Here is an 18270-nt window from a genome sequence, read left to right as displayed (position 1 = left end):
GCATGCAGCATCTTATTTCCCCAAGTGTCCCTCCTTGAGCCCAAGGTTACAAATACCCAACTCTCTGTTCCAAGGCTCTGCCCCCTGAACGACGATATGGTATTGGTAGAACCACTGCTGTTACAAACAGAAGCAGAAGGAGGAGCAGCAAAGCATGTATTTTCAACCGTAGCGAAAGAGATGACTAGATATGATTATTTTCTGATTGGATCATGTCACACTTCCCTGCTTTTTTCCCTTCATTTCTGCATTTTACCTTGATGTAAAATTATGCTATACTCTCATAAAAAGAGATTACATATGAGATAAAAGTCTGACCTGAAGAACACATAATGCACACAGCCCGGTTAAAATGCTACATTTATGATGAAGGTACCAGGTTCTATAGCTAAAGAAAATTAATTTCATTTTCCACCGCATGAACTCTTGCACAAAAACATTAATCCATTTTTTGAGGCCAAGCACAAATTCATTTTTTAAGGCAATGAGTGAAAAGTGGGATACCAACATAAAATTCAGTTCCTTATTTGAATATTACTGTTCTGAAAGCAGATTACAAAGGCACTGTTCCCCACTCCAGGAAAAGAGAAGTGTCCCCACTTTGGTGAACATGGAGGTGAATGAGTTAAGACATTTTTAGGCTGCTGTGAGCAAATATTTCCCGGAGAAGTAATACTGACTGGAAAGATTAATTACATCAGGCAATTACTGCAAATAGTCCTAGCATCAGAAACAATAAAAATAATTATTTGTGGTAACACCTTAGTCAAGAATCATAGAATGGTTTGGGTTGGAAGGGACCTTAAAGATCATCTAGTTCCAACCCCCCCTCCCACGGGCAGGGACACCTTCCACTAGACCAGGTTGCTCAAAGCCCCATCCAACCTGGCCTTGAACACTGCCAGGGATGGGGCATCCACAACCTCCCTGGGCAACCTGTTCCAGTGCCTCACCACCCTCACAGTGAAGAGCTTCTTCCTTACATCTGATCTAAATCTACCCTCTTTCAGATTAAAGCCATTACCCCTTGTCCTGTCACTACATGCCCTTGTAGAAGTCCCTCTCTGGCTTTCCTGTAGGCCCTCTTTAGGTACTGGAAAGCTGCTAGAAGGTCTGCCCAGAGTCTTCTCTTCTCCAGGCTGAACAACCCCAACTCTCTCAGCCTGTCCTCATAGCAGAGGTGCTCCAGCCCTCTGATCATCTTAGTGGCCCTCCTCTGGACCCGCTTCAACAGGTCCATGTTCTTCTTATGTTGGGGACCCCAGAGATGGACACAATACTCCAGGTGGGGTCTCACCCGATCGGAGCAGAGGGGCAGAATCCCCTCCCTCGATCTGCTGGTCCTGCTTCTTTTAATGCAGCCCAGGATACAGTTGGCTTTCTTGGCTGCAAGCACACATTGCCACACCATATTCAGTTTTTCATCCACTAATACCCCCAAGTCCTTCTCCCCATGGCTGCTCTCAATCCACTCATCGCCCACCCTGTATTTGTGCTTGGGATTGCTCCAACCCACATGCAGGACCTTGCACTTGGCCTTGTTGAACTCCATGAGGTTCACACAGGCCCACCTCTCAAGCCTGTCAGGGTCCCTCTGGATGGCGTCCCTTCCCTCCAGTGCATCGACCACACCACACAGCTTGGTGTTGTCAGCAAACTTGCTGAGGGTGCGCTCAATCCCACTGTCCATGTCGCCGACAAAGATGTTGAACAGCGCTGGTCCCAATACCAATGACCCCTGAGATAGGCCACTTGTCACTGCTCTCCACTCGGACATCGAGCCGTTGACCACAACTCTTTTGAGTGCAACCATCCAGTCAATTCCTTATCCATCCCTCAAATTCATGTCTCTCCAATTTAGAGACAAGGATGTTGTGCAGGACAGCATCAGATGCTTTGCACAAGTCCAGGTAGATGACATCAGTTGCTCTTCCCTTATCCAGTACCGTAACCCCACTGTAGAAGGCCACCAAATTTTTCAGGCACGATTTGCCCTTAGTGAAGCCATGTTGGCTGTCACCAATCACCTCCTTATTTTCCTTGTGCCTTAGCATAGCTTCCAGGAGGATCCACTCCATGATCTTGCTGGGCACACAAGTGAGACTGACTGGCCTGTAGTTCCCCAGGTCTTCCTTTTTTCCCCTTTTTAAAAATGGGGGTTATGTTTCCCCTTTTCCAGTGAGTGGGAACTTCCCCAGACTACCACAACTTCTCAAATATGATGGATAGTGGCTTAGCCACTTCATCCACCAGTTACCTCAGGACCCACGGATGCATCTCATTGAGTCCCATGGCCTTGTGCACCTTCAGGTTCCTTAGACGGTCTCGGACCTGATCTTCTCCTATGGTGGGCAGTTCTTCATTCTCCCAGTCCCTGCCTTTGCCTTGACTTGGGCAGTGTGGCTGGAGCACTTGCCTGTGCAATTTGCCATTATTCATATTGAAAAAAGGATGCTCTAATATAGCAACCTTGGTGGTTTTAACTAAGTTACAAGATTTGTCCAGGTTGATACAAAACACAGCTCCCTGAGTTGCCTAAGGTGACATCCACAAAAACAATGTTTTTCCCCTACAGTGTGGAAAATGCAATTAAATTTTTTAATCATATTAGATACATTGTATATACTGTAAATAAACCTCACCTCTCAATGCAGTAGTTGTTTTTTCCTTACTAAAGGAGACTCAAGGAAACAATATTCACTTCACTCAACTTTTGACAGCTCATCTCAGAGTTCATCTGAGCCCTCACAGCCATGGTACGAGAGGGGCGACTGCTGCCCATTTTACCTGCTGTTGCTGCCCAGGCAATAGATTAAAGCTACTGCCTAAACTGCAGCAGCCCCCGATGCTACAGAAAACTGAGGACCAGGATGTGCTCATGGGGAGAGAGCTGCTGCCACCTTTTACAAATCCTTCCCCTCCTTCCTAGACTCTCCCAGAAACGTGGAGCGCCGAGGACACTGAGGGCAAGGTAAGGTAACAGGAGCTCCTTTTTGCCCTGCACTTACTCCTCAAAGAGAGGGAATACTGGGATATTGAGTTCCTGTCTTTGTGGCAAAAAAGTTTTTATTTCACAAGGAAAGCAACAGATGCCTCCCAGATCTGACAAATAAAATTCGTAGCCAGGTCAACCCAGGAAACATCCAGGTAGCCAGAAATCAAGATTGAAGCATAAAGGTATCTTGTTGCTTCCTCCATTTTGGGACTATTTAGCCCTTTAGGTAGTCAAAGAAACATGTCTATTTTTCATTTGAACACCAGCTGTGGAGGCTCTCTTCAGTTTAGCAGCAGCCAGGAGAATCTGCAGCAAATTATTAACCCCGCAGTATCTCCTGCATGAAGCAGTCACACAGGAGGGAGGCATGCCTGGTGCAGCTGCATACTCGAACTCCCCCATTAGCAATTTTCCAGAATGAGTTACTGTGGCATCATCCTCTGATGGCAAAGATGATGTAACGGTTGAATGGACTAATGAATTTTTAACCTCAGATTTGCTCAGTGTGCCTATGCAAGCAGCAAATTCCAACTACCACAACCCCGTGTAAGGTTTGCACATAAAACCTATGTCCACTGTGGAATCAGCTACAGCTCTCAATTTAGAATAGTCTAATCTCAGAAACTGATACTCAAATATTTGAAGTTAGGTTAAATAACATCAAGGCTTTGAAAAAATATGGTCTTATTTTGCAAGTGAGTGATACTCTCCACAAAGCTTTAAATTTTCCCCTAATTTAATAATATATTTTACCAGAATGATCTAAGGATAAAATTATTTTTCCCCACAGCTTTGGAAATCTGTTTCAATTGTAAGTGTGGATAGTTTAATTAGGGAAGCATGTTTAGTTTAAGAAAAAAAATTGGATGGGTTAGAAGAAAAACCCTTCTAATACTCCCTAGGGTCTACGGGTCCTTCAACCCAATTTGATGTGAATGAAACCATTATTGTTCTTTTGACTCCCGCTGAGCCATTATGTTAACGGTTTTCTAGAGTTTTGAGTAGCATTTTACTACATGTTTTTGTTATTCCACTAGCCAGAATTTTAGCCCTTAGACATCTGAAGTTTCAAGCTTTAAAATAGATTCTGTTCAACATTCTGAGATACCAATATCCCTTTACTTTTATAGATTCTTATACAAATTTTAGATTGGCATATGGTGGGTATTTGAAATTAACTGAGAGAAAACTGCATGTCCTCTTCTTAAGCATCAGTCAGTCTAACATATTAAAACCTGCAGCAATGAAGACTCAATCAAGCACATGAAACTGAACACACCCACTGACAGATATTTCCTGCCATAAAAATGCTCACACATTGGATGGGAGGGAAGAGTCACACCCTAATAAAATCTAACAGAGAAAACAATAAAAAGGGTTAAAAGGTAATAAAAGGATTACTATCAAGCTATATAGACTAAGCCAAACCTTTAAGTGATATTTTATTGCATTAAAATGTGAGCTTTGATCATGCAGCTGGTGTTTTAACTGCTTAAGAGCCAAAATACTACCTTTTTTTATACCCATGTGTGCAGCTATACAATAGATGCTTGCTGTACAACCTTCTCAAAATAAAGTTGCTTTCAAATAAATTGCAGAAAATATCTATGCAATATCATTCCAAAAACAGTTTGCCATTTTGGCTCAAAAAGGGAAGTAGGCTTCAAGTAATTAATACTTACAATACATTCTTTGCAACTGCACCAGCATAATACTGAAGTAAACAGTGGACAGTTTGATATCTAGTGCTCTTAGAGGCTTCTGTTCCTGTGATAACTCAATTAAACAAATTGAGCAGGTAAGTGTCATTTTTGCAGAATAAACAAAACTGATGAGCTGTAAACTCTGGTTTTCTTCAGAAGACACTTCAAGTAAGATTTTGTATAGACATTTCTGACACATGCAGAGACTGCTCTAAAATGAGCATAAAACCTCTAGGCTAATCAAAGCAACAAAACTGTTACAGATGAACAACAAAAACTAGAAAAAGCAGTAATCAGGCTGATGACAACTCAGTTTAAATGCCAAAATTCCTTCAGAGCAAAACTTCTAACACATCTCTAATGATCAAAAATAAACTCATTAAGTCCTGTTCTTGAAGTCCATTTAAAACAGCATCTTTATATCCTGTATAGGTCCCATAAAGCTCAGAAACTCCACAAAACACCAAGCAGCTGATGCAAGCCTCCAATTGTCCAATAATACCTAGTCTTCCAGAAGGCCTAATGCATTATCCAAATAATTTGAGTATGGCAAGAAACTTCCCTTGTAGGAAGAGCAGCACTTTCAGTTAGGGATGACAAGTAAGTCTTAACATATCCCCTCATTACCCATTTTCTGCACTCCTGAGTATGTCATATTGGTTTCCTCACCTGATAGGGACACGGGATGTGATATTCTCTGCAGCGTTCTTGAATCCACGTCGTCTCCCACACACCTCGATAAGCCTGCTCATAGAAATAGCAGCCAATTACAACCAACAGTGGCACGAGGTACAGAACACTGAACACGCCAATCCGGATCATGAACTTCACCAGTTTGTCCTGGTTCTCTTTTTCTAATGGGATTTCAATGCGAACCCGATTGAGAGAGATAATGCCAGCTAGCAGAAGAGAAACTCCAACAACAACATACAGGCAGAGAGGTGCAAGTACAAAGTATCTTAATGCATCCACATCATAGAGGCCAACAAAACATACGCCGCTAATATTGTCACCTTCAATTTTATTCATTGCTAAGAGGATGATGGTTAGAGTTCCTGGAATGCCCCAGGCACTGGCATGGAAGAGCAATGCTTTCTTCTCGATTGCTTCACTGCCCCATTTTGGGACAGCTGCCAAGAACCACGTGATGGTAAGAATGACCCACCAAACACTGCCAGCCATGGTAAAGAAATAGAGCACCATGAAAAGCATGGTGCAAGCTTTGTTGTGAGAGCCCTGTGTCACTGTGGAAGCCTTGTACTGGGCAGGACTAGATGCGTTACACGCTACTCGGTCTTCAAGCAGAAAGCCAATGAAGAAAATTAATGACACCATCATGTAACAGACAGCATAAAATATTATCGGTCTTTCTGGATAGCGAAATCTTGTGACATCGATCAGAAAAGTTAAAAAAGTAAACAAGGTAGCAGAAAGGCAGACGATGGAGATCACTCCGATGAAGTAGCGAGCAAAGGAGAGCTCTTCACGCCGAAAGTACATATTTGGGCAAGGAGGGGAACAGTCCCGTACCCTCAGGAAAGAGTAACCCAGGTCAGGGTCAATTTTCAACTCCCGAGGACACCAAAAACCATAATCCCTCTGTACTGCCATTGGGGCCTCTTCTGTGGGCTCCCCAGCTAAATTGAGGTCAACAAGACGAGGATATGGCTCATCGCAATCTGGGAATCTAAAAAGTAAGAAAAGAATTATTTACAAGAAATATACACATACTTTGCAAAGACTAGTAACCTTATTTATATGTCTGACTTTAGACACACTAACTGGAGTGAAAACAAAGACAATCCAAATAATGGATAATCCATGAAATACTGCGCTACGTGTAAACAGACTCTAGAACTCATTGTCCCAGAATTCAGTAGATGCTGAAACTATAAAATAGGTTTACAAATAAAACAGAGAAATAAATGGACAAGGGGCCCATTGGGGCTTTAAGCATAAAGGCGAGGATACAAAATCCATCTCCGGAAGTTTATAAATTTAGTCTCACTGTAAACTGAGACTATGTGCCCCAGGAAGAATGATTTTATAGAACATTTTAAAACCTTTTCCTAAGCAACTGTACTAGCTGCTATCAGGCAGGACAGTGAGCTAGTCAGACCAAAAATCCAACCTTGCAATGCTACTAGCATTAATAAATTGAAATTATGATGAAGATATTTTTGTAATTAAGTAAAGCTCTGACTGGAGGCTAAAGACCGCTGGAGGTGCAGTCTGAAGTTTTGAAGGAGAGACTGGGGGGATTCCATGCATAGCTGTCCAGTTCCTCCCTCTGCTAGATGTTATCACCTCAACAAGCGCAGCGTACGCTAAGTATGCCTGTTCCTCTGCCACAGTTCATGTTCTGACACAATGGCACTAACACAGCACGAGCAAAGTTTCAGTAGTTTTAGCTCTGGTTTTGAAATTTCACTACCTGGGCCTTACTGAGGAGATGGGAGGACCTAAAGGGTCCAGGCATCTGTTCAGAGTATGGAGTTAGAGCCATCTTTGATCCAGATTATCGGGACCTAGAAGCATCCTCTGTCTTATTCTTTTGCTAAAAGAAGTTTTAATTGTTTTTCATTCTCTCCAATCCAACTGTAAGAGAGACTATTTCTTCTTGTTTCTGTTCCTGTATTTTAGTAGCTGTTGAAGTCACTTACAAAAAAAATAAAGCATAAAGATACTGTTTTCATTTTCATGTATATCCTGTTTCAAATAGATTGGAACATAATCAAGTACTTTGCCATAAAGTTACTTGTCTAATGTAAAGCTGAAAACATCTGTTTGCACACAAGCTCAACAAGAGGTAGATGCTCTGAAAACAGAGCCTTGAGATTTTATACACTCATCAAAACCAGCCAGCTCCCCCTTCAGAAAAAGAGACTATTAATCTCTAGCATATGTAATTTTGCCTAACCCTCAGAGAAATTTATAGCAGTATCACCTATTAAACTTCGGTATAGCAGACAAAACCAGGTCAGCATAAATGACAAAGAAGAAAAATAAATGGGTATATTCATTCATTTGAGAATATGCATGTGTAGTTTACAGTAATTGCCCACAGAAATTTTCAACTTATCTGATAGAAATATGAACTCAGTTTCCACTCCAGGAAACAGGCTGTTAAACAAATGAAAGGGAAAATAAGGACACTTGTAATGGAACACGTTTAAAATGTCTATTTCAGATCATAAAACATCCTAGATCATACTAAAATTTTATCCTGGGATTCCGAAAAAAACATATTTGCTCACCTGGTGCACTCCATATCCTCAGGCCAAGAGACCCCAAACATCTCCATGAGTTTGGAGCACTCGCTGTATGCTCTTTGACAGAGCCTGCGACAAGGGAGAGTAACACGGCCATACTCCATGCACACAGGAGCATAGAGGGCACACAGAAATGGTCGAAAATCTCTGGAGCATTCCAAATTCACCATTGGATGAAACGGCTAGAAAAGAAAAAGGAGAATTCAATAGCTACAAACAGCAGTTTTGTAAAACATTTCAGCATGAAGCTGTAATTTGTCACATGAGGCGTTAGGGCTTTCACAACCATAACCACGACCTTCTTTTTCTGAACTTTGTCTGTTGGAAGAAGAGATCATCATAACACAGCACTTACGTATTTTAGGAAGACAGGCAATCAAGAAGCCTAGAGACAATGACAAAGATTCACAAGGGACATTTATGTACTTGATTTGCATTAAAATCAATGGGAATTAAGACAGCTAAACACCTCTGAGGATTCAGGCTTAGCTTCACACTCTCCAATAACAGTCACATAAACTTGATTCCTTTTAGTGCTTGTGTAACTGACAGACACATCATTAATTGCTAGCTGCTTATTTAGTAGGATAATATGAAAAACTTGCATCTGGTTGATGAGGTTACAGTCTGAAGAATATTAGATAATGCAAGATTCCTTGACAGTATAGAAATATAGCATAGTGTGATCTTTCAAATATTATTTTCAGATCATGACATAATAATTCTAAAGAATCTATTTCTTTAATTTCTTCAGCGAGGCAGTGTTCTTCATATCTTTCTACAAAATGCAAACACAGGACATTTTCCATCACATTCTTCCCACAGTACCTTGTGAACTGAAGAGAACCCATCTGTTAAAATCTCAGTTCTATCATCAGAGTATATCTGTAGACAGAAAACAGTCCAAGTGTGCATGCTATCATTGTTATATAAATTCTCATACAGACATAGAACTTTCTAGCTTCCAGAACAGGGCTGTAATCACAGTGATGTCACATTAAGTATGTCATTTATTGACTAACTATCAGAAAGCACTATGAAATCAAAGCCGGAAAAAATTAGTCAGAAAAAATAACTGGTGTCTTGTGCTACTGTGTTGCTTTCTAACAGGTTTAATTAATGATGATAGCAACACTCCTTGGAAGCTCCAAGAGAAAATCTATCACGACTAGCCAATATACAGCTCTTCTTAAGTATTTCTGAAGATGAAAAAGAAGGAAAAAAGTAGGACAGGGATTTATGTCTTAATAAAAACTGGTGCACATTGATAATCCATGTTATCTTCTTACTATCCAGCCTGGGTTCATTTTCCTCTCGCTTGTTTTGGCTTGTCTTTAAAACTCTCCAGGAGTCAATATCTATTTTTGAGTTTGTGTGGCAACTACCACTATACAAAGCCTCACCATATCTTTGGATATTAATATAAGATCAATTATATTCTCTTAAGAGTGGAACTACAGACTATTGAAATACATTAGGACTTAAAACTCTAGAATAAAACAAAACAGCGTATGAATGCTGAGTTACTCTGCTACCTCCAGACTGGAGAAACAGCAGTGACATTTTAGTAAGCCACTTCTTTTCCTTGACTTATATTTCAAATCATAGCTTGAAGGGAAAAGGTGACAGTTGCTTGATCAATGGAATGCTAACATGAACTGTGTTCTAGATAGATTTTTGTAAAAAGTCCATTATCTTGATACCAGAGTTTCCTCTTCTCCACAGCCTAGCAGGATTATACAGCAAGAAGTCTTATCTTCAGAATTTGTGGTGCAATAGCAGAAGCACAAACGAACCTGCTCGCTCTCTCTCTATAAAACCTAAATCTTATTATAACTGAAGCTGAAGACTAGGCTGTAGAAAGATTACACTTTCAAAGAGCAATTTCCTGAGAAGTATTTTAAACCAATTCAATGTTTTCTTCTTCCGAACTACAGAACAGAACAGACCCAACAACAAAAAATAGGTCATCTTCTGTGGCAATATAAATGACAATTACTAGAAATTATGAGGAAAAGTTTCACATTTCAGTTCTTCGTTATCGCCTCCTTAGTCTTCCAACTCTTCCTATATGCCTCCTTTGCTCTGCAAAAGGTTAATTTTTGGAATACAAGACACAACCACGCTGTGATTTTACTGATTTTTTTTAAAAGCATAATTATTATCTACCAAGCTGATTAAATTCTCTTCAGTGCTATGCATTTTTGAAAATGTTGTCACATAAAAACAGAGCCATGCAATGTGGCAATAGCTTGTATGAAGAGCAGTATAAGCCTTCAGAGCTATTGACAAGGAAAAAGGAAGCAACAGTTGGAAAGTATTTACATTTACAAACTCATTGTTACTCAAGGAACACTTTCTATTTGGCTAGACATTTACTGCAGATGCACATATGTTTTTATTTTTAAATACGTATTACTTATGATACATTTAAAGCTATTGTTTGACAACAAGGATCCAAGAAATTGATTCTAGGTAGTTACGACACCTGACATGACTGGAAAAGCTTAAGATAATAGTCTTCCTTTATTTGATGGAAAGGGAAAATAAAATGAAAACTCCAGTTTTATTTTGGAAAGTGTTTAACTTACTTTTCAAAGAACCTTGAAAATAAGAAAATGAAGTTGTATCTTTATGAAAAAGAGCTACTGGCTTAATGCCTACCCCCTGCAAACTCTTGCCTCCTGCCACTGCAGTTTTGCATGTACCCATACCCAAATTTCAAGTTCTCCTGACAAATGCTCTACTACTCTCCTCTGATACACCTTCCATTATGAAAAGATGTTTCAGAAATTTCTCTTTTCCTGCTACTTCACCTTCACTAAAAGATCTGTTTGGTTTTGGGTGATTTGCAGAAAGCTGTACCATTTAGGAAGATCCCAGACCATCTCAAGGTGTGCACGCAAGAAAACTGTGCAAACAGAGCTCCAGATCATGGCTATTGCAAAGCAAAGGATAAGCAGTAAAGCAAGTTCAAGGGAAGAGAAAGGTACCCGTATTTCCTTGTATCCTGTTGGTGCTGCTACGGACAGGTGGCTGTTGTAATGGCTTTCAGCCAACTCCCAACGACACTGGGCAATGGTGTCCGAGGGAATATTGGAACTGAGACAGGAAATGTCCAAAAATGGGGATGCAGATGGTGCTCTTTGGCAATGGCTCCACGGTTTGAAAGAGCAGTCTCAGTAAGAGCAGCGCGTTCCCTGGCTGTCCCCTTCAGCAGCCCGAGGGCTAAGTTACAGGGGGCTCGAACACGCAGGATGCGAGACAGCTGCCTAAACACCGTCTTCTCCCGCTATCTAAGATGCCATTTATTCTCCAAGACATCCACATGGGCCTGGATGATCAGGCACAAAATCTGCCCTCTCTTGGGCCTGACAGATATGATGCAGGGTCTCTGCAGAGACCCACTCCCTTCTGGCATGGCAGCTGGAGGCTGGGTTGAAGATGCTGAAACATCTAAAGAAACACTAGTGTAACTGAATATTCCCTGACAAGGTCCCCCAGAGGGCACGTTAGCTGCATTTAGGGTTCTTTAGAGCTGCAGAAAACAAGACTGGTTTTGAGCATGGCCTCAGCATACTCCTCAAAACACAGTACAGATATACTCAACCCCAACAACACTGAAGAAATACACTTAAAGCAGGGGTAATTTAATAGGACTGTTCCCCTAGTGCTGGCTGTTCTGTTTCTCAGCAACTCCAGGCCTCTCTCACACCATTCTGTCTCTCAAAATAGTAACTGCAGGCAGACAAAAACTCTCTTATGAATTATATCAAATCAGTTTATTTTAAAATCATGAAGATGCTAAGCTAGACAACAGAAGAAGAAAAAACCCTACAACCACTCCTCGTAATGCAGAAAAAGAGACTTACTTGCTTTCAACCAGTAACAGCAGCATTCATGCCTGTAAGCAGCTCAGTCTGTAAGTACCCTTTCTCTAAAATTATCTTAACCCGTTGCGGCTCCTAAGATGAAAAGTCACTTCCACCTACTGGTTATGTTGTTCACTATTAAAAATAAAGCCAGGGAGATTAAAAGACTTTTTTTTATGCTCTTGTCCAAGGACACAGTGCAAGTTACGATATTTAGTCCTACTCCACTGGTGCCTAACAAAAGGCGCTCTGTTTAAATGGGACATGCTTTTGAAGAATGCCTGTTGAACAACTCAATATACAGAGGAAAAAGGAAGAGGACAAGAACAAGAGAAGACGTGATAGCCAAACTGATTTCAATAATTCAGGCCAAGCCCTGGGAAATCCAAGAAAGGGAAGAGATAAATGTTTAAGAAGAGATAAATACTTCTTTGCTCCTCAAGGTACTAAAGTATTTAAAATATGCCAGATCATGTAACTGTATAATATATCTACAGTTGTACACCCACTGGTCTTTCTACCTCTGAGAACAATATTTATGACCATGCAAATTCCTTCAAACCCAGTGATAACAGCAGCATTATGAACTCAACTTTTTTCAGGCTGAGTCAGAACACTCTCATCCCTCCTTTGCTTTGCCATGCAGGTGTCGTGTACCCAATAACATGCCACAATCGTGTATCACTGCTTTCCTCAGAGCAGTCCAACTTGCAGTACAACCTTACCCATCTCTTCTTTCCCTCTTCCCCAGAATTTTCTTTCCTGGTACCAAAGTTGCTTTAAGAAATTTCCCAATTCCCAGCAGTGTGGCCTCAGCCCCTTCCCTCCATACAATTCCTACCTGCTGAAAATATTTTAATGGCCATGCTCTAACAGAGAGCAGAAATTTCCTGCTTGCCTTTGGTTTTCTTTCATTTTTTTTTTCAGGAGGGGATGAAAGACAAAGGAGAGCCAGAATGATATGTGTAGATTTTTCCTCCCAAATAATTTTTTAAACAAATTCTCACTTCTGGTTACAAAGCAAGAGCAATAACTCTATCTATAAATACACCGTGGAACTGCGTTGCAGTTTCAGACTTCTCATATTACTGAGAGATAATATACTAAATTCTACCTTTTATTTTACACAGCAGTAGTCATTTAGCTCGCTGTTATTTGGGAATTGACATTATTGCAAGATTCAAATGAAATTATTTTGGTGATCTTTCACTATTCTATTTGCTTATATATTCCTTTCTTTTAACAGAAAACTAAACAGGAAGCATTGTCATAAACTCATAGATGGAAGGAGGGAAGTTTTCTTCCCTCAGGCTCATGGGAAAAGAGTGATGCTATGACTATCAATTACTGTTGCAATTCTCTGGTGGAAGCAACTGCCTCAGGGCGTCTCCTGTCTCAGGCCAGCCATATGATCTGCTCTTTCTGTCCTGTGTTGCCCTATGTTTGAATTTAGCTTGCTATTCATTAGGAAAAACCCTTGAATTGTATCTCAAAGTGCATGGACAAAAACGCTTTCCAGGCTACCTCCCGAGGAGAATGGCAGAAGCTGCAGGAGATTTAGCTCTTCAGACAACTGCTAGTTAGACTGAACATGTTACTGCCTCCTGCTTTTGATAACCACAGGTCTTCTCTGATTGAACTGCTCTCACAGCTCTGACAGTTCGTGTGAATGCTCTCTAGAGACTGTTATAAGCAGAACTGGTTTTCTTGAGACAGTGGAAATTTGTTCTCCAATGGTTCTGACCTGCACGCTCCTCCAAATCCTGCTAGGTTTGCTGGAGCCTACAGCGCACTGCCATGCTGATACACAAACTTAACCTGAAAATATTTCTTGTAAGTTAATATCCTCAGCTGAACAACTGCTGTAGTACTTAAACTGCTGATGCTAACTTCAAATGGGGCTGTAATTGAGAGTCCTGCCTTAACCTAACTGGTGTTTCCTAAAGAAGACTAGAGAGTGCTCACACAGGCACAGCAGAGCTGGTGATTTGCAAAGAGCGGTGATCCAGGGCACTAACTTCTTCAAAAAACCATAGAGCTACTTTTTTTTCCACTCAGTTTGGCCTGACCTAGATAGTGCCACATAAGTAATGGTTGCAGAAAGGGCCAGAAATACATGGTCAGGTGTGTAAGTACATTTCTTTTGGAATCAATCCACACTTGCTCAACTTAATGTGACTATAGAAGTGCAGCTTTATTGCACAGACACTTTGTTCTGTTTTCAAAAGGCAATAGGCTAATTTGCCAACGCCTGCTTTTAATGCACAGTGCCAAGACAAACTTAGTGTACAATACTTAGCATAATGTTCATTCAAAGCTTACCTCACCATTAACTTCCTTGTCTGAAGAAACTTAGGTATACTTTTTTTTGGTAATTTTTTTTTAGCTTTGCACAGTGATACATGTATGAAAAGCCAAATGGGGTCACAATTCTGGCCACCTGTTAAGCTTTCCTCTTTAGCATGGAAAAAAGCTATTATCACATTATCTGTATGAACCCTTATGAACCACATAGCCCACTGCCTTCCAATATCCCATGTCTCATAATTTGATGTTAGCTGGAAAAATTGTGGTTAAAATAAGGATTAGAATGACACTGTACTACTTTAGGGACTGGGAAGTAAAACATTTCAGAATGTTTTACCTCATTAGTAAAAATATATGTCTGCATTTAAATAGCTATTAAGTCATTCCAACAATAAAAATGCCAGGTAATTATTATGGTTTTAAATTATATTTTTCTCATGCTATAGGTTTCTCATGCTATATAGGTTGAACCAGACAATCACCTTGTTGTTCACTTTAAAACCTAAGACCAATTATTTTACCTGCCTTACTGGTGAAAGGGCAGCAATCATGCAACCGATCCTCAGCGTTCTGGTCTGTAAACAGACAGCTGAGGTCAGTTTCTCAAAGACAGAAAAAAAGTAGGATAAAGATGAAAGTAGTTAAAAGCAAATGACATTAATCTCTGTCTATATGACTAAAAAGCAAAGCCATCTGCTCTTGTTCTTTAAAGAGGTCTCCTGCTTCATTTTGAATTCTGAAGTTCCTTTGGAAGACATGAAAAAGATGGCATCCATCTGTCAATTTGCACTTTTCCTAAATGTGGTCTTTAGGTTTTAGGAACTGATGACTGCAGATGGGTGGTCCTGGTAACAATTTCCATTTGCAAGAAGCGTTAGTTTTTGTAAGACAGCTGAGACTGCTTGGACTTCCTTCTTCCTCTCTACATGCCTGCTGCGATGGGCTTGGGAGAATTCCAAAGTATCACCAAGAAATAAATATATAATCCTCTGGGCCATATTTTAGATACTATTAAGTTAAGAGTCTATAAAGCACACTTGCCTGGACAAGCAAGAGACTATTGGGCAGGAGCTGTAACTCTTGATAAAATAATATTTTTCATTTAAATGACACATTTCTATCTCCTGTGGTTGCAAAGACAACCTTCCAAGTACAAACTGAGTGTGATCACTGCTCTGATGCCGGCCGAAAAAATGCTCCAGTGCTGTTGTCACTGTGGGAAGGAGAAAGATACCCATTACAAAAGGTGGAGTGTTAGGGATAACAAACTTTTCTTTCCCTCAACTCTGCCACCGCCGACTGATCTGCATGTCAGGGACTCATGGGCTATTTCTGCCAATTCAAGGGAGGTCTGTCTCCTTGAAGGATAACAGGAGTGAAGAGTATAAACAATTCACTGTTGGCATGGTGCTTAAAAATTTATCTTGCCGAGTGAAGGAGGAAAAGCATTTGGTATGAAGATTTGTTAGAAGACTTCACACTAACTTGAGAGCACAAAATGGAGTCGGTAGCCAGATCAAGTTCTTCAGAGCTCATAAGAGGGAATTTCTAAAAATCGGAAACATGAGGGAAAATACAAATAAGGACATAGCCAAGATCCAAAATCACCAATTAGATTCTCTTTACCTTTTCATTTTTACTGCCATCAGCATACAGAATGACACTGTCTGCCACATAATAAACAACATTAATACCCTGCAGAATAAAATCAGACAAGTTGGATTTCTAAAATACAATGAAAGCAACACTGAATAATCCTATTGAAGAGAATTTCCTTATTTCTCAAAGGCTTGATGACTTCTACTATTTCATGTGTGACTTCGCTAACTGTGGTTTTTTACACAGCTGAAATAGCAGAGTATCTAAGAGAGCTGCACACCAATGCAGACTACATGAAGCTCCATGTTTTCCACTGGGATGAGGGTGGAAGAAGGCTTCTGTTTTCTGAATTCTGACATTCAAGCCAAAGTGCTTCTTGACAGACTAACCAAGGGAATCTACAGTATGCTGCCTCCCTTAAAAGTGAAATGTGAACTATACAGTTGTCATCATCCTCCTCCTATATGGCTGTGAAATGAGGACAAATTACAGTTGTCATCTAACGCACTTCAGGGCACAGTTTCGTGTAAGTTTACTGACCCCTGCTACCAGCCTCCTTCGCACTGACTTGGGTTTAAGATTGATTTAAACTGTCCATGAAACTAACCTCAAAGCCACACATGCTGTATTTGGAGCATTAGTAGTGTAAAAAGCCAGGATAAGGTCCTGAATGCTGACACCTTTAAGTGTTACCATCTAAATATCTTTCCTGTATAATACACCTCGGTTGATCAATTCGTTTTTTTCTAAGCTTAGTTTTTTACTGGTTTAGCTCCTTAGCAACCTTACAATAGGTTTGGGTGCCAGTGCAAGATGTGCAAAAGGGACGTGTTACTGGGGGATGAAGAACGGGGCACAGCTAGGCTGACCTTACAGCTAGGTAACATTGAACCCTAAGCTGTGCTGCTCAGGACATCTGGTGTGTTCATAACCATGTAAAATAGAGTTCAACTGCCCTGGACCCAGCCAGACCCAGAAAACATTACAAGGATATGTTTAAGGTAAACCCTTGAGTTTTATAGCATTAGTTCCACAACATGGAAGACAAAAGACTTCTTGCTACAGCAGAGAACAGGCGTTGATGCTGTTAAAGCCCAGGAGCATAACCTTTTGCAGACAGAAGGCTGCAAGAGAAAAAACACACTAAATTAATCAGGAAGCTCTATTTGCTACTGCCTTAGCAGCCAGTCTGCTGGCAAAATTCTCTCACACAATTGTCTTACTAGCCAAAACACCTGGTTTCATATATGAGAGTACAATGGCAGATTCAGTTGTCATAATAAATAAACTTACTGCTTGAGCTATGAACATCAGACAGTGTTCTCAAAGAATAAATTACCATTCAAAAACTGTCATGTCTTACCTGGCTACATTAGGATCAACATCTCCTTGGGCATAGGTTCAATGACTTAATTTTGCTCCTGTGAAAGCCCATAATGAATCTAACCTAAATACTTCAGAGAATGATCTTGCAATATCCACCAAGACTGTTGCTTCGTAATTTACTATTATATAAAAAACCAAACACAGTTGTGCCAAATGATTTTACAAATGTGTTTGGCTACACATTGAAACTTTTCTTTTTTCTGCCCAATATTTATTGTCCAAATTGAAAATCAAAAGGAATACTCAGGTAATGCAATAATGCATCTCTAACAATGGAAAAATCAGGTTTTTTGGTATCTATGGCTTGGAAAGAAGCAGAGCATGACACTGATCCTATGTAACTATGTACATAAATAATATGATACAAATCAAAGAAAGAACATAATCTGTTGGATTAATGCTATAAAAATTATTCTGAATAGCAAACAAAACCTATCTATAAAATGAATGCTAATATTCTAACAGCTGTGTCTTAATCTAACATTACAAACCATCTGTTATATCTACATACCAGCAAAACCACATACACACACAGACATACACACACGTGTCAACAGTTGGATAGAAGAGCAGATTTCCATCTTCGGGCCTCAAAATTAAGGATATTTCATGGCAACATTTAAAACATATTGTCTACTGGCTTGACAACTATTTATTTTCCTTCCCTCATGCTTAATTTCCAGGAAGGCTACACTATCAGTCTAGTATATTAAGCTGTCTTTTGGTATAGTTAATTCTAAAAATTAGCAGATTGTTTCACATCCATAAATAATGTGGGAAGGTTTTCCTGGATGTGTGGTCTACACTCCACAAACTCTGCAGTCCTGCTGTCCCCTATATGAATTTAATAGAGTAGGATCCAATCCAAAGCAAGCTGCACCGTCTCCAAATCTCAATTCAACAGCACCTTCCACTTCATTTTACAGTTACTCTACTACAGCTGTTACCATTTCTCTTCTCTCTCGTATAACAATTACAGTTTTCAGACTATTTTGATTGTAAGGGTTCTCAGGGGATTATATCTGGTTTTGCGATTATTTTAGCCAATTTCTAACACAAGAAAAGTAAAGCCGCAGTACTTAGTACTCTTCACATGTATTAATTGGGTAGATGTGGGCAGATGATTATATAAGCCA

General features: G+C 40.1%; 1 protein-coding gene across 2 annotated transcripts in view; it reads right to left on the bottom strand.

Annotated features, from left to right (window-relative positions):
- The window catches only part of FZD3 (frizzled class receptor 3), a 64179-nt gene that overhangs the window by 25313 nt on the left and 20596 nt on the right, over nt 1-18270 (bottom strand). Inside the window, exons 3-5 of one of the 2 annotated variants that reach the window (XM_069805504.1) lie at nt 7956-8152; nt 6229-6385; nt 5368-5442 (exon numbers count right to left, since the gene is read on the bottom strand). In XM_069805504.1, the coding sequence (XP_069661605.1) occupies nt 5368-5442; nt 6229-6385; nt 7956-8152 (429 nt within the window). Of the gene's footprint in view, nt 1-5367; nt 6386-7955; nt 8153-18270 lie in introns of both variants that reach the window. The other variant, XM_069805503.1, reaches the window with a different exon arrangement.

The sequence above is a fragment of the Haliaeetus albicilla genome, chromosome 18 (genome assembly GCF_947461875.1).
Source record: "Haliaeetus albicilla chromosome 18, bHalAlb1.1, whole genome shotgun sequence".
NCBI lineage: Eukaryota > Metazoa > Chordata > Aves > Accipitriformes > Accipitridae > Haliaeetus > Haliaeetus albicilla.
This window is presented reverse-complemented; position numbering and strand designations above follow the sequence as displayed.